The sequence below is a fragment of the Aspergillus stella-maris genome, assembly GCF_047715825.1.
Source record: "Aspergillus stella-maris strain CBS 113639 unplaced genomic scaffold BDV14scaffold_52, whole genome shotgun sequence".
Taxonomy (NCBI): Eukaryota; Fungi; Ascomycota; class Eurotiomycetes; order Eurotiales; family Aspergillaceae; genus Aspergillus; species Aspergillus stella-maris.
Window position 1 is genome coordinate 20,600 of NW_027396846.1, and position 16,984 is coordinate 37,583.

At 51.4% G+C, this 16,984-nt stretch overlaps 6 protein-coding genes across 6 annotated transcripts; 3 read left to right on the forward strand and 3 right to left on the reverse strand.

Annotated features, from left to right (window-relative positions):
- Positions 1 to 260: 260 nt before the first annotated feature.
- glfB (UDP-galactofuranose transporter) lies at positions 261 to 2,885 on the reverse strand. Its single transcript, XM_073769584.1, has 5 exons — positions 2,156 to 2,885; positions 2,026 to 2,093; positions 1,732 to 1,955; positions 1,271 to 1,678; positions 261 to 1,218 (listed from the first exon to the last, which is right to left on the reverse strand). The coding sequence occupies exons 1-5, from the start codon at positions 2,284 to 2,286 to the stop codon at positions 850 to 852; spliced, it is 1,200 nt and encodes a 399-aa protein (XP_073625302.1). The 5' UTR covers positions 2,287 to 2,885; the 3' UTR covers positions 261 to 849.
- Positions 2,886 to 5,465: 2,580 nt separating this feature from the next.
- On the forward strand, positions 5,466 to 7,692 carry BDV14DRAFT_178437 (protoporphyrinogen/coproporphyrinogen oxidase). The gene is made up of 6 exons (XM_073769585.1): positions 5,466 to 5,686; positions 5,762 to 5,831; positions 5,885 to 5,965; positions 6,035 to 6,385; positions 6,447 to 6,875; positions 6,924 to 7,692. Exons 1-6 carry the CDS (start codon positions 5,604 to 5,606, stop codon positions 7,515 to 7,517), a joined length of 1,608 nt encoding a protein of 535 aa, XP_073625303.1. The 5' UTR covers positions 5,466 to 5,603; the 3' UTR covers positions 7,518 to 7,692.
- A 691-nt stretch (positions 7,693 to 8,383) lies between these two features.
- BDV14DRAFT_202843 (uncharacterized protein) lies at positions 8,384 to 10,049 on the reverse strand (the record flags this gene model as incomplete). The annotated part of the gene is made up of 5 exons (XM_073774141.1): positions 8,384 to 8,476; positions 8,523 to 8,729; positions 8,800 to 8,940; positions 8,992 to 9,275; positions 9,338 to 10,049. The coding sequence occupies 5 exons, from the start codon at positions 10,047 to 10,049 to the stop codon at positions 8,384 to 8,386; spliced, it is 1,437 nt and encodes a 478-aa protein (XP_073625304.1).
- A 933-nt stretch (positions 10,050 to 10,982) lies between these two features.
- On the forward strand, positions 10,983 to 13,742 carry BDV14DRAFT_106858 (PDPK1 family serine/threonine-protein kinase). The gene is made up of 2 exons (XM_073765605.1): positions 10,983 to 13,242; positions 13,300 to 13,742. Exons 1-2 carry the CDS (start codon positions 11,134 to 11,136, stop codon positions 13,645 to 13,647), a joined length of 2,457 nt encoding a protein of 818 aa, XP_073625305.1. The 5' UTR covers positions 10,983 to 11,133; the 3' UTR covers positions 13,648 to 13,742.
- On the forward strand, positions 13,743 to 14,545 carry BDV14DRAFT_106859 (uncharacterized protein). Its single transcript, XM_073765606.1, has one exon. The coding sequence runs from the start codon at positions 13,838 to 13,840 to the stop codon at positions 14,318 to 14,320; it is 483 nt and encodes a 160-aa protein (XP_073625306.1). The 5' UTR covers positions 13,743 to 13,837; the 3' UTR covers positions 14,321 to 14,545.
- Positions 14,492 to 16,911, reverse strand: BDV14DRAFT_106862 (Zn(II)2Cys6 transcription factor). Its single transcript, XM_073765607.1, has 3 exons — positions 16,254 to 16,911; positions 15,669 to 16,203; positions 14,492 to 15,612 (listed from the first exon to the last, which is right to left on the reverse strand). The coding sequence occupies exons 1-3, from the start codon at positions 16,699 to 16,701 to the stop codon at positions 14,664 to 14,666; spliced, it is 1,932 nt and encodes a 643-aa protein (XP_073625307.1). The 5' UTR covers positions 16,702 to 16,911; the 3' UTR covers positions 14,492 to 14,663.
- Between the last annotated feature and the right edge of the window lie 73 nt (positions 16,912 to 16,984).

The window sequence follows — 16,984 nt, forward strand, 5'->3', positions numbered from 1 at the left end:
GTCAGCCAGAGTCTTCTCCGCGCCTGTGATTGGGTGCGCGGCTCCTTCATAGTGTGCAGATGCGCGACGACGGCCGGACCTTGGGGTGCAGCTCTGATTGATCAGTGCTTGCCGGTTAGTGGGCTTACTGTTAGTGCCTCAGGCGCCCAGCCAAAAAATATGCATGAGGCTTCAGGGTGCTCAAAACTTGATCCAGCCGTTAGTAGCCTGATATATGAGGCATCAGAAATTAAGACGCTTACGTGGTCAAGACAGATGAATGAAACTTCAACAATTCTATTTGCTAGTACATAAGCTAGTCACGAATAAGAATGAGAGTGCCTAGTAGTATCAAGGACTGCTAGATGATAAAAAAGCAATATCCGACTCCAGAACCTCGTGCTAGTTCACATGACAAATGTTCATCGAGCCAAATCAGACAACACAATAGAAACCCTTCGGATTCGACCGCATAACCAAGTTTAGTAAAGTAGTACAAAGTGAAAATGAAAAAAAAAGTCCCGTCTGGAGCCTCGCGCTCGGTCATATCAGACACGAAGGCGGTGGTGGGCGTTCGCTAGGTACAGACTGCATTCCCTGCATGAGGCTGTACATAGACGCGCTCCAACCCCGTTTCTGCAAAGAAACCGCCTCTGCCAAGGGGCATTAAATTTTGTGGGAAAAAGGCCCAGGAATTCTATGGAGGCCGCAGAAGTGGAAAGAAGAAAAAGTAAGTCCAGGAAATTTTGTCGTTCAACATCTCAACCTCGCCGAAGCAAATGCACAGGCTTGTGTTGCCCTATTGTTCTCGCGTCGTTAGTAACACGGGACAATCAAAGACATCGCTTGTGCAGTTGATTTTGGCGCGCATTAAGCGTTACCAGCAGTAGCACCGCCGAGCATACCCTTGACGTTGGCAACAGACTCGGGAGCGTAGCTGGGAGCCATGGAGCCAACGAGAAGGAAGAAGCTGAGGAGAGCAGCACCGATGATCACGAAGCGGCGCTGGGCGGGGTGGGTGGCACCGTATTCAGCCCAGGCGCGGTTGGCTTGGCTGGTGTACTCCTTGATCTTGTCACCACCGAGCTTGTAGTAGACAAGACCGATGAGAGCAATGGAGTAACCGAAGAACTGCAGGGCGGTGACGGGGGTGTTCCAGATCATCATGGAAGCAACGACAAGGAGAATATCCTTGAGGACACCGCAGAGAGTCATGACCAGGGAAGAAGTCTTGCCGATCTAGAATTGTTTGTTAGTTGACTGTCAGATTCCGGGGCTGGATCATTCTTACCAAGAAGACGACAGAGACGTTCAGCATGAAAGCAACCATGGCGTTGGCCAAGAGAGTCCAGACACCGACGTTGTAGATGTGGCCCATGGTCAGGGTAGGAACCTCAAGGAAAAGAGCAGTGACACCGTTCATGACAGCACAAACGGGGGCGAAGTAGTAGAGAGAGACAAGAGGGTCCATCTTGTACTCCGCGGAGCTGAGCAGACGCTGCACCATGACCAAGCGGGTGGCCTCGAAGATGATACCGGCAATCTGGAAAACGAAACCAATGAAAACGAACTTGATCTCGCCGAAGGAAGCAATGATGACACCGAGGACAATAACGCTGACGTTGGTAAGAACCTTGAGGTTGGCGGGAGCCATGCCCATACCCCAAGTCGCAAGCAGAACAGCCACAGGAGTAGTCGCCTGAAGTATTGATTAGCATGTATGTCGAGATTGGCGTGGAAATAGTTTCGCACCTTAAGCATCTGGATGAACGCAACAGAGAGATACAGATATGTGACGTTACCACAGATCAAACTCAAACTGAAGAAGATACCGATGGGGACAATTGCGCGAAGGTAGACACGGCCGGTCATCTTGACGGTCTTGCGGCCATCAAGGAGGTTTGTAGTGCGAGCGAGAATCTGGGTCATCAAGGTCGCGAAAGCCAAATGCCATGTCGTAAGGATAATGGGGAAGCCTGAGCAAAGAGAGGTACGTTTAGTGATGTGTTCCTCTTCAATCGAATCTCCAGACGAGATTGTACTTACGGAACTGAGCGTAGTCAAGGATGTGCTTGTTGAACAAGATGACACTGGAACTCAGAGTAATCCAGGTACTAGAATGTCGTTGTCTTAGTATGATGATTTCTCCGACCGGATTGAATCGAGGTGAACTCACCCAACGTAGACGGCAGGATGGAAGGTAGGCTTGGGAGGTTCCGACTTGTCGGCGGCCGGGTTGACGGTCGGCAAGGAGGGTTCCGGGCGAGAGACCTCGCCGGAGGTTCTGACTTTCTCTTCGTTGCTCATTTTGAAGCCGCGTGCTTGATCCGATAGGAAGCGTTGGAATTCGAAAGGGCGCGGCCGTGAGAGGCTGCTTGAATTAAACTGTGCGGAGGCCAGGGGGAAAAGTGTCTAAGAATAAAGCGGGAAAAGGGAAATGAGATCGCGGAGCAGCGAAGATATTAGGAGGAGTCAAAAAGGATGGGTGAACGAGTGTGTGTCTAGAGTTGGACGAAGCAAGCAAGAGAAAAAGAAAAAGGTTTCGTAGAAGGTGGTGACGAGGAAGGAGGAGGAGGGTGGGAAACTCTGGCAGGGAACTGGCGGTTGAAGAGAGGAAGAGAGGCTTGGGGCTGGGCTTGGAGGGGGCAAAAAACGGCCTTGAATAATCTCCTGTCGTTGGACCGAGCGCGGCACAGAGTGGGCACCAGTGACCAGGGGAGTTCACGACTACAGAAATGGTGAAGGCTGCGGTGATGGAAAATTGGAAGCAGAATGGAAGAGCAGAGGGTCCACCGGCTGGCAACAAGACGCCTGTCCTCACGGAGATCAAGCGCAGGTGGTGAATTGATATGCCCAGCAGCGATGCGACTGGCCGGAAAGCTCAGATCCTGAATTCCTGAAGCAGCGCTGGTTGACCAGGCTCACCTGGCTCACCTGGTTGCGTACGACGCCTCTGCTGTTGCTCCCACCGTTCCGGCTAGTCTGGGCCCCCGGAACCAGTCGCGCCTCAGCTGTGGTTACTCTGTGAATGCCCTGGTTTCAGTCTACGTATACCTCTTGGAGTGACTATTCTTGGATGAAATAGCAGGGCTGCTATGAATTGAGTGAGGCCGTTTCGACTTCTGGGGAGTCTGTGTTTCAATTCTTGTGTTCTCCATATGTTGTTTCATCTCGTTGCGGGCTCTAGATACTTGTCCGGGGACACCCGCTTAAGCTTCCATTGCGAATGAGGCAAATCTAAGTCTAACTCTGTATCGACGCCGTAACAGATTGATGGCCCATGGACGAGGACAGATCGCAAGCGCGAGACCGATTCCTCGAGTTCTGCCTGTTGAAAATCCGTTTCACATCCAGTTCCTGTTTCTGTGGTGTGTGGGTCAAGGCAAATATTATTTAAAGAGCATTTCGCTCGTGGCGAGTGTCAATCAGATCTCCACAGCCAAATGGCCTCCCATCGCCCCTTTTTCGATTCCACGCGTTGGGACTTGGCTCAGGACCCTGACAAGACCGGATGATATGCCCTTCTCGCACTGCCGTGATCTATCTGGTCTCAGAGAGAGCAGCATCAACATGTCAACCACGGGTGATTACGAGGCAGTATCAAATTAACAGCGTGTTGATCAGCATTTAACGACATAATTTGGGCCAGGGCCACGCAAGCTCTCTGGAGCCAAGCGCTCAGTTACCCGCGTCCACCGGGCACTTGTCCCATAGTGTCCCCGCCACAGTCCCTTGCCAGTGGAGAGCGCACCAGCGATCTGACGGCTAGGGCCTTACGCCATCACCTCGATTCGATGACGAGCTGCGGCTATCAAAAGCTGTGCTTGTTAACTTGCAGGGGTTCGACGAACATTATTGACGGGGCCAACGGCGCTGCTTTTTTTCCAGCCTCCAAGACCCGCGACTCGCGATGGCTGGTTGACGGTGAGGTGTCTGTATACGGAGCAATAGACAACTGTCTCCTCCGATCTACACAGTGGCATGGAAATTGCCCTGCGCGACGTCAAAAAGTCGCTTCCTTCGGCTGATAAACGGTAGTTTTGTCAGATTCGGGACTGGCGATCTCCTCTATCCTTCCCTTTCAGGAACGATAATCAGTGGGCCCCTTTGCTCTGAGCAGCGTTTCCGGATTTCCGCCTCACATCAAAGGCCCCAAGGTCCAGCATCGCTGCATCAGCCCTGAGGGCAGGCATTGATCAACTGCTGCCTTGGCCCGTGACCGAGGGACATACGTACCCTTTCTCCATACCCCGTTAACGCGACGGAACAAACCGCCCTCCTCAACTCTTGTCATCGTTTCAGATTCAGGATGTCTGCAGATTATGGGCTCCAGATACATTCCTCATTCCTTAAGCCTACGGGCGATAAGATGAGCAAGGTCGGCTGCAACGTACGCAATAGTGGTAGATACACCGTCATTTGTCAAAGAAAGAGGCAGTGTGCCACAAGATTCTAAGAACGCCACCCCGTCAGTCGTCTCACAGCTAATGCAGATGATTCGACATTGAACTCAAAAATATCCAGAGTTCAGGATATCCTCCTTTGTGCTTGGGATTGCTCAATAATGAAAAATATTTCCCGACCCAGGGATGACGCTGTATACTCCTGCTCGGCCTTTCAAACGCTCAGCACTCGGCAGCACGGGCGTCGCATCTATACCTTGTACCCTTGATAGATCTGGTTGTCGGGTGTTTGACAGCGGGCATTGTCAGGTTTGGACTATCTATAAGATCTAGGGTATGCTTGGTGACAATCTCCCGCTTCAGGGTTCGCCAGCCTAACAAACTAACTCACGGAGCATTCCTTACACTAAGCTATCAAGATTCCTGGCCATGCAAGGTCCGTTTGGACCCAAAGCTCTATCGATTATCGAGGGGCAATCCATACAAAATGATGCGGCGACGCGCATTGAGATATGGAGTACAGTGACAAGCATCAAGACCCTGGCATAACCAATAACAGCCAATATGCAGCGGGTCACCCGTCCGATATAATCTCCCCTGGCCGCAGGAGAATGAATCCAGAGAATCAGAGCTATCATCCATTGAGATAACAGCAAAGGCGCAGATGGCGCGAGGACGACAAGAAACCCGCGGCTGGTTGGATAATGGATGGATGGTTGGCCCGTGGGCACCAAGAGAACAGCAGTTGTAGCAACCAGAGATGAATCCCTCGAGAGACCCAGTCTGCTATGCGCTCTGCAGTGTGATTTGGTCTCCCCCTTTTCCGGCTGCTCTCCTTTCCAAGGCTCAGACGCAACCGTCTTGGGGGATTGAGTAGCCACGAATCAGCATCTTATTTTTTTCCTTAAATTATTTTATTTTATTTTGCAATTCCAGACAGACTTGCGTAAAAAGGGCACCGAGTCATAGAAATTGGCACTTGGAATCGAAATTTGAAACGAGCGAGGCCCCCACAGTAGTCCAGCCAGCTTCGTCAGTTCCCCTAGGAGGAGGAGTTCTGGCTCCCGCTCACGTTCTCCGACCGCTGCCCGCAAAGGTTATTATTGCCAGCTGTGTCTTTCCGCCGCCCACCTTCCCTCACCGTCTTCTCTCCTCCTTCCCCCTCAATCCCATCTTCCTCTCTTTAAATTCTGCAGTTGCGCTGCAGCTTCGTTTTCTTCTATGCTTAGTCTAGCTCGCAAGACTCTGAACCGCGTTCCCAGCTTTCAGGATATCCTACAAGGCAGGATGACCCACCCAGATATGTAAGGAGCTCCCCTCTGCGATGCAATCTCAGGGGTTTCGAACCATTGAGGCTGACCACCTGCGTTTCTCTACAGCTCTGTTGATGTTCTCGTCATTGGCGCTGGCCCAACTGGTTTGGGTGCCGCGAAGCGTCTGAACCAGCTTGTACGACTCACCGTCCCCATTGCGCGCTCTACAACTTTCTAACTCGCTTTCAGAACGGCCCCTCATGGCTCATTGTTGATTCCAACGAGACCCCCGGTGGTCTTGCGTCGACCGATGTCACACCCGAAGGCTTCGTATGTGGATTTCCCAGCAACTTCAAAACAGACTAGTTCTTGAAGAAATCGTTTCTAATACAATCGCAGCTTTACGATGTCGGTGGCCACGTTATCTTCTCCCACTACAAGTACTTCGATGACTGCATCAACGAGGCTCTTCCCAAGGATGAGGACTGGTACGAGCACCAGCGTATCTCCTACGTCCGCTGCAAGGGCCTCTGGGTTCCTTACCCCTTCCAGAACAACATCTCCATGCTTCCCAAGGAGGACCAGGTCAAGTGTATTGACGGCATGATTGACGCTGCTATTGAGCACCGCGTTTCCAACACCAAGCCCAAGGACTTCGATGAGTGGATTGTCCGCATGATGGGTACTGGTGTTGCCGACATCTTCATGCGTCCTTACAACTACAAGGTCTGGGCTGTGCCCACCACGAAGGTTGGTTAATTCTCCGAGCCTAGTCCTCCGGGGTTAGCCAAGTACTAATTCTTCTATGTAGATGCAATGCGCTTGGCTCGGTGAGCGTGTCGCCGCTCCCAACGTCAAGGCTGTTACCACCAACGTTATTCTTAACAAGACCGCTGGTAACTGGGGTCCTAACGCTACTTTCCGTTTCCCCGCCCGCGACGGTACCGGTGGTATCTGGATTGCTGTTGCCAACACCCTCCCCAAGGAGAACACCCGCTTCGGTGAGGAGAAGGGTAAGGTCACCAAGGTTAACGCCAAGAACAAGACCGTTACTCTTGCCGATGGCACCACCGTTGGCTACCAGAAGCTTGTCTCTACCATGGCTGTCGACTACCTAGCTGAGCAGCTCGGCGACCAGGAGCTGATCAGCCACACCAAGGAGCTCTTCTACTCCTCCACCCACGTCATTGGTGTTGGTATCCGTGGTACTCGCCCCGAGAGAATTGGCGACAAGTGCTGGGTAAGAATTCCATTTTTTCGACTAAGGGTCAACACTAACATCGCGTAGCTCTACTTCCCCGAGGACAACTGCCCCTTCTACCGTGCCACCATCTTCTCCAACTACTCCCCTCACAACCAGCCCGAGGCTTCCAAGAAGCTTCCCACCATCCAGCTTGCGGACGGCTCCAAGCCCAAGAACACTGAGGCTCAGGAGGGTCCCTACTGGTCCATCATGTTGGAGGTTTCCGAGTCTTCGATGAAGCCCGTCGACATTGAGAACCTCCTTGCCGACTCCATCCAGGGTCTCGTCAACACCGAGATGCTCAAGCCCGGTGACGAGATCGTCTCCACCTACCACCGCCGCTTCGACCACGGCTACCCCACCCCCTCTCTCGAGCGTGAAGGCGCACTCACTAAAATCCTGCCCAAGCTCCAGGACCTTGACATCTGGTCCCGTGGCCGCTTCGGTAGCTGGCGCTACGAGGTCGGTAACCAGGACCACTCATTCATGCTCGGTGTCGAGGCCGTCGACAGCATCGTCAACGGCTCCGTCGAGCTCACCCTCAACTACCCTGACTTCGTCAACGGCCGCCAAAACACTGAGCGCCGCCTGGTCGACGGTGCTCAGGCTTTCGCCAAGAAGAAGGCTCAGCAGCAGTAAAAAGCACGCGAGTTTTTTTCTGTTCCCAGCGCGCTTTGATGGTTTTTGATTGATAGAACTACCTTGACTTTAATATTGAATGAATACCAACCACTTAAAGGAGGGAATGGGGGATGAAGGGATGAATACACCATTTAGATTAGGATTATGAATTTTCGACGGCTTGAGGCCTTGGTTACTTTCTTTTTCCTGCTCTCTTTTGTCTTTTTTGTACTTTGTGTAGCGCTCGATCGTAAGTTTGAGGCAGTATCAAGGAGTGGCTCAGACGTTCCTTCTAGATCGTTCGTACTCTACACACTGAACTCGGTATGTCCCATACACAGTTCTCTGAACCACAAGGCCTTCCATGTTTAGTCTGTGTCTCACTCGGGTTGTTTGCCGATAGAGTTCAAAGGTGAGAACTCTCATTTCACTTTGTCTTAGTGCCAGGCAGACGGCAGCGGCGAAGTTCGTTGGTGGAACTTGTGCTTTACCAAACATGTGATCAAAGGAAGACTACCTCGAGGACCACGTTCAATTGACGCAAGAGTCTGCTGTTTGTATGGTCTCTCAAATAATCTTTGCCCTTGGTGGTTATTGAAGATGATGCGGAAGCTCTGGGGATATCCGCGTACATAAAAGATACAACCGATCCATGATAATGCCAATAGAAGAAGTTCGCAGAGCAGCAATCCATTATGACCATATTTTCCGTTTAAAGAGCCCGACCATGTCCCAAACGCCAATTCCTCGCTGCCAACAATAATGTCATTGTCTTCGTTCACACATAACACATTCCATATGCAATCGGTCCAAGTTCAACAACAGCCAATCCAACATGTATGACGCTTTATAGTATCGCCTTGGGAGAGCTGGGCTTCAGGGTCCTATAGTGCACGATCGAGTTCCGCAATGAATTGATGGACGTATTCCTGGAAAAAGGTAGCGTCTACCAGCGTTGGATGAATAATTTCGCCACGCTTGTTCAGTCAGCCGAGCCATCTTCCAAAGGATTAACTAACGTACCTCGTTACGACCTCCTCTGCCCCTGTTTGTAGGTATGCTGACATGTCCCTGCATGCCTCTGAAGATCTGGTTTGTGGCGTCAAATGCTGGTGGGTCTGGCTCAGGAAACATTGCTGATATGAAGAGATCCTGCCAGTGCCGCTGAGGATTGTCCTGCTCGGCAGTTTCGTCTAGAGAAATATTCTCGTCATCATCTGAAGGATCGTCCTGCCCGGCCACAATGAAAGGTTAGCCACCTCACTGACTGCCGCAAGATGCGGCGGAATGCAACACATACAATCAGGTCATGGGGCGCATCATCTTCGCCGTTTTGCGTGGATAGCGCCAGATCCGAGTCGGTCTGAGTAGCTCGTGAAACCGTGTTGCGAGGAGATGCGCGAGGGTGCTTGAAGTGTTCATTCTGGTTGCCACTGGGAACCTTTGTGATTATCAGTCTTGCTGCATGGTAGACATCTCAAACGTTGCCTACCATAGCCTTTGAGACACCCGAACGTCTCCTGCTTGAGCGTTTCCTGCCATCTTTGGGCGCCGAGTGTTGAAGAGAAGGACCTCCAGAGTTGGACGCAATCTCAGTCAAGGATTCTCCTGTCTTGGGTTCGGGTGTGAGACTATTGCTGGGCCCGGATTCATCGGACGCTCTGTCTGCTGTGATCGATTTGGTCTGACCGGTGCGCTTCATGTCTGAACGTAGAACAACTTTTGAATATTGCTCAATTCTGTGAGGATCATGTAGCGGGGCAACGCGGGAATTCTCTGGAGAGAGGATATTGTGTTAGAGAACCTGGTAAATACCCAGAGATTGAGGGGTTTTGTACCTAACTGTTCGACCACACCTTCGCGTCTGGGGATCCTGATCGGAAGAACGGTTAATGACGAGAGGAGCCCTGCGAAGTTGGCTTCCAACACAGCTTCCGTTGGCTGCGGTGGCCACGGGGCGAGCGAGTTGCAAGGAAGTGGATGGAGGTCAGGGAGGGGAGAGGTGACAGGAAAAGCACGTCTGACCCTTCTCCAGTCTGTGCTTGAAAGAAACGGCCGCAAGATGGAGGGGCGAGGATGACTGCCTCCGACTCGAGGAATTTCTATGGCGTCCACGTGCTGTGTTCTCTTGTTCCTGGCGATGGCAACAGAATCCCGGTTACGGTTGCGGCTGCCGCTGCGATTGGGGCTCAACGGTGACGGCTCAGGCGAAAGAAAACGAACAGTCACTGGGCGGCGATAGCCAGAGGAAGCACCCGTGCTGGTGTTTTGGTTGCCTGACCTTGATTCAGGTTCCTGAGGGTTGCCACTCGGCCGCGGTTGTGACTGTGTCTCATCGCACTCCGACTCGTAGAGCGTTTCAGGTACTGAGAAAGAGTCGGAGTCGTAGAAGAGGCCATCCTCATCGTCATCGCCGTCATAGCTGTTTCCAGAGCCTGTGCGCTGGCGATGCCACTTGGTCAGTTGGTTGTTGCGAGCGAAGATGCTGTCGATATGGTAGCAAAGGTCGTCCTCAGTAAGAGCGACGCGGGTGGGTTTAGCCCGGAGCATCGTGGAGACAGGTGCTGGGGCTCTACTACGTATACATATCGGGAGATTACATTCATTGGGAGCGAGAGTGAGTCTACGTTAAAGTGGTGGCTGCGGTTCCTCATCATGGAAGGAAGGAGCGATGGTGATTTCCCGAACAGGAAGTTGTATGGGCCACGCGGGAGGAGAGATTCTGTCTTACTTTCAAGACAATCTATAGCCCTGTACGCCGTAAAGCGGAGGGCTTAGACAGCGGTGGCATTGTTCGCAGACAAAGACAAAGACACTGCAAGACAAGAGATGACGAGCAGTGGAGTGGCCCAGTCATGGAGTGACGAATGCCTCTGCCTAACTAAGAATAACAACACTCTTAAGACTCACTGGGGCCAGCCTGCTGCTGCGCAATTCTCTCCATAATAGCAGCATTCGCTCACAGAAATGAGATGAAATAATAAAAATTACAGTTGAGATGAGAGATGTAGTCGCATGCTAATAATAACCGGGAAACTACTACTATTACTATTACTGTTAGGTAGTCGAGGGGCCATGGTCAATTTGGCTTAATCTCTCCGCCTCGAAATCCTCCACTTCTTCTGAACTCGCTCTCGCTCTCTCCTCTCTCTTTCCTCCCTCCCTCTTCGCTCTTCTCTCTTCCCTCTCTTCTTTTCCGGCACTATTCCGTCGCTCGCTTTCTTATCTTTCGTTTTACTGTTTTTCTGCCGTCTTGTATATCGCCCTCGCAGTGCGCTATTTCGCACCCGACTCGTCCCTGATCTCCTCCGGCCCTGGCCTGGATCATGCATTGTCCGCCCCGTCTCCGACCGCCGCCATAGTCCATCGGCCTACCCTCTCCTGATCTCCTGTCCCTTCAATCAATACTAGGGACCTTCTGCTTTCCCGAGCCGAATCCCTGCTCCTTTCCTCGGCCTCAGATCTGTCTCGAGTCGTCGTGTTGTCCGAGCTCCAGACTACGCAATATAGCTCTTCCGTTCCACGTTCATCCGCCTTTCCTCCCCACATAGCCTCTCCCTTTCGGTTCGATCGTTGACCCCTGACCTGGCCGGTCAAAATTATATCATAGAGTGCCTGAATTGTCGCGCTCAGAATGGAGGGGGATATCAGTCTTTCCCAGTCGCTGGGAGGGCTACGCATAGCGAACCCGGATAATGCCTCGCTGCATTCGTCCGAGGACGCCTCGACTCCCGCTGCTACTGCTGCGTCTCCACCATTTACGGCGTCAAACGAAACGATAGATGAACCAGTATCAAATGAGCCACCGGTCAACACAGTATCCCCTTTCCCTCCGGCGGATCATCGAATGTCCTACCAGTCATACCATCCCGAAGTCCAACAGCAACCCGTTCCATATTACTCCGCTCCTATCCCCTCTCAACCTCAACCTCAACCTCAACCTCAACAACCCCCGTCGGCGAGTTCGTCCCGACCTGTATCAACACTATACGCCAATGGCGGTGCGCCAAGCCCAGCTGTTCGAGAAGGCCCGTATCGGATTCGAACGGATTCCGCCGCGTCGTCTGCTTCTGAAAGTTTAGCACGCGCTGAATCCCGCGGAGGGTCGGCAGCTTACCAGGCCGGTGTGCCTATTCGTGATAACACTCATAGTGATCGCTCATATCATACGGCACAGATTCCTGCACCAAATGGGGCTGCCATCATGCGTCAGCCGTCTCGAGCACGTCCACCGGGCGCGTCGCAACTGTCCGGGTCTCCCTATGCGGCTGAGAATGGTCCGATGTCGAGTAGTGATGAGTGGCAAGATCGCGGCGCCGCCGTTACAGTACGACAAGAGATTGACGCCAACGGGAAACCAGTCGCCCGATATGTAAAGAAGGGAGTCCGAGACTTTTCCTTTGGTCAAGCCCTCGGTGAGGGCTCTTACAGTACCGTTGTACTCGGAACAGACCGTCAAACTCTCAAGGAGTATGCAATCAAGATATTGGACAAGCGACACATCATCAAAGAGAAGAAAGTGAAGTATGTCAACATCGAGAAAGACACCTTAAATCGCCTGACCGACCACCCGGGAGTTGTCCGATTATACTATACATTTCAGGACGAACGCTCGTTGTACTTTGTCCTTGACCTTTGTCCAAACGGCGAATTGCTAGGCGTCTTGAAACGGATGTCCACTTTTGACGAAGAGTGCACGAGATTCTATGGTGCTCAAATATTAGACACCATTGATTACATGCACAGGCGAGGCGTCATTCACAGAGATTTGAAGCCGGAAAATGTGCTACTTGACAAAGAGATGCACGTCAAGGTTACCGACTTCGGCACGGCAAAAATCCTCAAGAGTCGTCCAACCCCACAGAACTCAAGCGGAATGCCGCCATTAGACACAGAAATGCCTGAGGAGGATCGTGCCAGTTCATTTGTTGGTACCGCAGAATACGTCAGTCCCGAGTTACTGACAGACAAGAATGCCTGCAAAGCCAGTGATCTGTGGGCTTTCGGCTGCATCATTTATCAACTTCTGGCGGGCAGGCCACCCTTCAAAGCCGGCAATGAATATTTGACGTTCCAAAAAATTGTTGCACTAGAATACGAGTTTCCTCTTGGATTCCCAAGTGTTGCCCGCGATCTTGTCGAACGTCTTCTCGTCCTTGACCCGGCCCGTCGTCTTCCGATCGAACATATTAAGAACCATGAGTTCTTCCAGGGCATAAACTGGGGCATCGGTCTCTGGAAAGAGAAAGCTCCGCGATTAAAGTCTTATACGCCTCCGCCCCGTGAGCCAATCAAGCTAAATGGGGGTTCTGAGGCGGATAGTTTTCCACCCAGCATTAATACAGCGCCTTCTAATGCGAGTTCTCGGGCGGTGCCCAGGCTGATCACTGAATTACCTGCGCCCAGCCAACTTGACATTGAATGGTCTCCTGTGCTTACCAAAAACAACGAAAGGATTTTGAAATTAGGAAACTTGGTTGTTTTGGCCTCGCCAGCCTCTCACAGTCCTGTTTCTAAGCACGGCGAATATGAAGCGCCGAAAAAGTTCTCCCGGTTCTTCGGGGGCAGCACGACAAAGAAGCGGCAGCGGTTGGTCATGATCACTTCTTCTGGTCGAATCATCATGGCTGCTGCCGGCGGAGACGAGAAGAAGGCGAAATTAGAGTTGTCTCTGCTCGCTCCAGGAACGCATTATCGCACGTCTACCGATGCTAAGGGGGTATCATGTTGGATCGTAGATACGGTAAGACTCTGCCCCCTTCATCTAGCTATTGCAATCTCACTAACAGGGCAACTACAGCGCGAGAAACATTTTGTCTTTGAAGAGCCTAAACCGTCCTCGAGCAATGCAGGAACAACCGCATTATCTGCGCAGGAATGGTTAGATGCTCTGGACCGAGCACGAGAGATGGCGCTGTCGCAACAACAAAATGGACCATATTCGGCCGATGACGCATTCCGTGATCTATCGTCCGGGTTTTCAAGCCACGCCAATACGCTAGACCGCGCGGCCGAACCTCCCAGCGAGATTCCGACTCCCGGTCGGGCAACACTTGTCAAGCACCAAGGTGGTGATTCCGACTCCGTCAAGGGCAAAAAGCGTTTCAGTCGCCGCCACTCGAAAAACGGCCTAGCTGCGGTCTTCTAGGACATCTAATTTGTCTTGATTGTTTTTTCAACGATATCCCCATTAGTTCCGCTTTTCACTTGTTGACCTGCTCTATACCTCTCGTCATTCTCGCTCTTGTTTTTGGAACTGCAATGGCTACGGCACAGGGTCGCAGTATCCTGATCATCATTTTCCTTGAAATATACATGAATCTCCTTGATCATCGATAATGTCGGTGCTATATTTGCTATCCTATCTGGTCTCTATTCGGCCATGGATCGCCGAACATTCGACTTTCACAACCTGTATCTTTCCCAACCGATATTCTCTGCGTCGCAGCCCAACATGGGTTTGGGGTGTCGACAGTGTTGCTATACATTTTATGAACTTGAGCCAGGCGCCACTGCCTTCTTATCTCTTTTGTATCTTTGCCCCCTACATTATCTTGTTCCCTGCATCTCAACTTGAAGAAACCCCCTTCAGTGAAGCACCTTATTTGCCTAGTCCAGCGTTTATCTACCTAGTCTTGCATCTTATAATCATGAGCGGCTCTCTTTCTCTGAAAAAAACTTTCTTCGCATTTCTCTTTTTTTTTCTCTTTCCATTCTCGTCTATTCATCCTTTTTCTCTCTTCTCTCCTCTTCAGACCCCCATCTTCTCTATCAATCCGATCTCAATGTCGTCCGATTGGTCTTCGTCAACTTCACCTTGAACATTTCTGCTTATATTGCTGCATTTAGATGGATGGAGTACTGGGTAGTATTTGCTGTTTTTATTATTACTTACTGGCTTTTGTACCTTGCACGTTTATATCCCTCCTTTATTTATTCACCTGACATATGGGTTTGTTTGTGGTATACTACTTACTATCCTTCCTACTTCTTCTCTCTTCTCTTCTCTTTACAGATCAGAGATATATACATAAACATAAACATTGAATGTGATATGATGGTTATATCAAAACATATATACAAGCTGGGGTATTCAAAGTATTAACAGACCATGGACAGAAAGAAGCCTTGCAAGATATACAAAACAGTCAAAGTAGATATTGGTCAAATAAAAAGCCAGTCAATCTTCGAATCATCTAGCTCCTGAATCCAATCGAAATCATCATCATCGTAATAAAAGTCCTCGTTCGGACTAAGCGGTGTGGTCGTGGAAGGTGTAGTCGTGCTCGCAGTATTCGTATTCGGTGTAGTAACGATGGAAGGCGATCGTGAAGCCGCGGCGTAATTCGCGTCGCTAGCATGAATATTACTGTGGTCAAGATCAGCGCGGAATCTAGATCTCGCCCTCTCTTCCCGCCTTGCGTCGCGTTTCTGCCACATCATTGTCAGTACCCATGCGGCGTTGCGGACATTGACGCTCGTGATGTGGAAGTACAGCGTGCGGAGGATTTCGAGCATGAAGGGACGGTGCGCGGCGTCGCGGCATTCGGCGCCCGCGATGAAGGATGGCCAGATGAGACATTTGAAGTGTGGGTCTGTGGACGGGATAAGGGAGATTTGCTGGATGAGGATGGATGCGACTTCGGAATGGTCTGGTGGGAGGCCGATTGTTGTGGAGATGGTTGTTGCGCCGGGGCGAGGCCGGGATAGGACCCTGGTTGCGTATAGATAGACGGCGGCTTTGTAGACTGTTGCTAGGGCGATGCGCATAGTGAGGTCAGGAAGGAAGAGGTAGCTTTGAAGTGATTCGGCCCAGGCGACTGGGTCGAATGCTTGGATGTGTTTGGGGAGGTTTTCGGGGCAGTGCAGTGGGGTTGAGCCTGCGGGAAGGTAGGCGGATGGAAAGACAGTGCTGGGTTGAGATTCTGTTTCTTCGCTGAGGCTTAGGTCAAAGAAAGCGTGCACGAAGAAAATGGCTTCCAGCAAGTATGCTGGGCAACCGACCCATGAGGTCTCTTCTAGCCGCTTGAGCGCTGATGCACCCATTGCAGAGGTATAGAATGGCTTTGATAGAGTCCCAGGTCGTGTCAGGGTAGCGCCCATAAGCTGGATTCTAAGCCGTAATGTCAGTAAAGAAAGTGCAAGGTAGAATATGAGGTGTCGGCTTACACTAGACATCCATCGGTAGCGAAATCATCAAGCCAGTTCATCATAGTCTGTGTTTGTCCAGACTTCTCATGTTCCCGGCTCTGTAAGAGCTTTTTGGCACCTTCTAGGTGGTATTTCCATGCTCCACGTCCTGATTCAATAGCATCCATCAAAGCAAGAACCATGATCGCCGCCAGCGTCTTGTTGTCATTGCGCAAGACGGGGTCAGATATGTCCTGCGACAGCTGCTGTAATGCGCGCTGTTTGATCGCAAGGAATTGCTCATAGACCTGGCTATACGACCGTCTAGACAAGGAGCTCAGCTCTGCTGGGCCAGCTTCGTCGGGAGGAGAGGGCATGCCACTAGTCGGCGGCTTGTCTACGGGCCACGGCATGGGCGAAAACTCCCCGTTTGCCAGAATAACGTAATGCAAGGCACCCATGGCTGCAAGGGACTGCGCAATGACAGGTGAGTCACCAACAAGTGGAATCAGGTCCCGAAACGGATTCTTGACGTCCGAGTATAGCGTCAGATATCCGGCAAGATTTTGGTCGACTAGACGCAATTAGTATGGCTTCACAAGTAGTGGTCGACAAGCAACATACAGTGATTGATGTAGAACCTGGTCAGCCGGTTGCAATCCTGGAACAACGGATCCACCAATCCCCATGGCGTTTGAGTGTAATTGACAGGTACGACTGCTCCTACAGAGGCAGTTGACGTCGAGTCCAAGCCGTCGGATTGATGCTCTTTGTCAGTGGAAAGCTGAGCCTCAGACGAAAGAGACGACTCGGCAGTTCCAGAGTAACTGGCCGCAAAGGTCGCAGAGTCATCAAGGCCTTCGTGAGTCTGGAGATTGTTGTTGTTCTGTTTAGAATCACCGAAACTGCGACCCATCATCTTACCCCGACTAGCCACCCCACCCTTGACCCAAACCAGCGGTTTTTGATACCCCAGACATTCTTTCCCCGCATTTTGGCACTTGCGACATGTGGGAAATCCCTGGTCGCAGATAATGCGGCGGCGACGGCAGGTATAGCAGCCTTTGCTCATGGCGTTGCAGCGGCATCAAAGCACTGAACGATGACTTCTGGAGCAGAGTAGCCGAGCATGGCACAACCATTGGCCATCCTTGGGGGATAAGAGGTCAAAATCAGGGACAAAGAACCCAACGGGTGAGATCGATGTCAGCAGAGGAAGCTCCAGATAAGGAGAACGATAGCCATGAGAAAAAAAACAACGAGAGGCACGAGTCAGATGAATGAGACTCGGGAATCTCGAGAGCAGCAAGACAAGATGACCTGCGGGATCGGAGTCAGCTGCCCGCACGTGGTGA

Bases quoted from the DNA above. Each gene is read 5' to 3' on its own strand.
- glfB (XM_073769584.1), bottom strand. From the start codon at position 2,286: ATGAGCAACGAAGAGAAAGTCAGAACCTCCGGCGAGGTCTCTCGCCCG. The intron at 2,094-2,155 runs GTGAGTTCACCT...ACGACATTCTAG, and splicing joins CATCCTGCCGTCTACGTTGG to TACCTGGATTACTCTGAGTT. The intron at 1,956-2,025 runs GTAAGTACAATC...CTCTTTGCTCAG, and splicing joins CCTTGACTACGCTCAGTTCC to GCTTCCCCATTATCCTTACG.
- BDV14DRAFT_178437 (XM_073769585.1), top strand. From the start codon at position 5,604: ATGCTTAGTCTAGCTCGCAAGACTCTGAACCGCGTTCCCAGCTTTCAG. The intron at 5,687-5,761 runs GTAAGGAGCTCC...GTTTCTCTACAG, and splicing joins AGGATGACCCACCCAGATAT to CTCTGTTGATGTTCTCGTCA. The intron at 5,832-5,884 runs GTACGACTCACC...ACTCGCTTTCAG, and splicing joins CGAAGCGTCTGAACCAGCTT to AACGGCCCCTCATGGCTCAT.
- BDV14DRAFT_106858 (XM_073765605.1), top strand. From the start codon at position 11,134: ATGGAGGGGGATATCAGTCTTTCCCAGTCGCTGGGAGGGCTACGCATA. The intron at 13,243-13,299 runs GTAAGACTCTGC...GGGCAACTACAG, and splicing joins CATGTTGGATCGTAGATACG to CGCGAGAAACATTTTGTCTT.
- BDV14DRAFT_106859 (XM_073765606.1), top strand. From the start codon at position 13,838: ATGTCGGTGCTATATTTGCTATCCTATCTGGTCTCTATTCGGCCATGG.
- BDV14DRAFT_106862 (XM_073765607.1), bottom strand. From the start codon at position 16,701: ATGAGCAAAGGCTGCTATACCTGCCGTCGCCGCCGCATTATCTGCGAC. The intron at 16,204-16,253 runs GTATGTTGCTTG...AATTGCGTCTAG, and splicing joins CAGGTTCTACATCAATCACT to TCGACCAAAATCTTGCCGGA. The intron at 15,613-15,668 runs GTAAGCCGACAC...ATTACGGCTTAG, and splicing joins GCTACCGATGGATGTCTAGT to AATCCAGCTTATGGGCGCTA.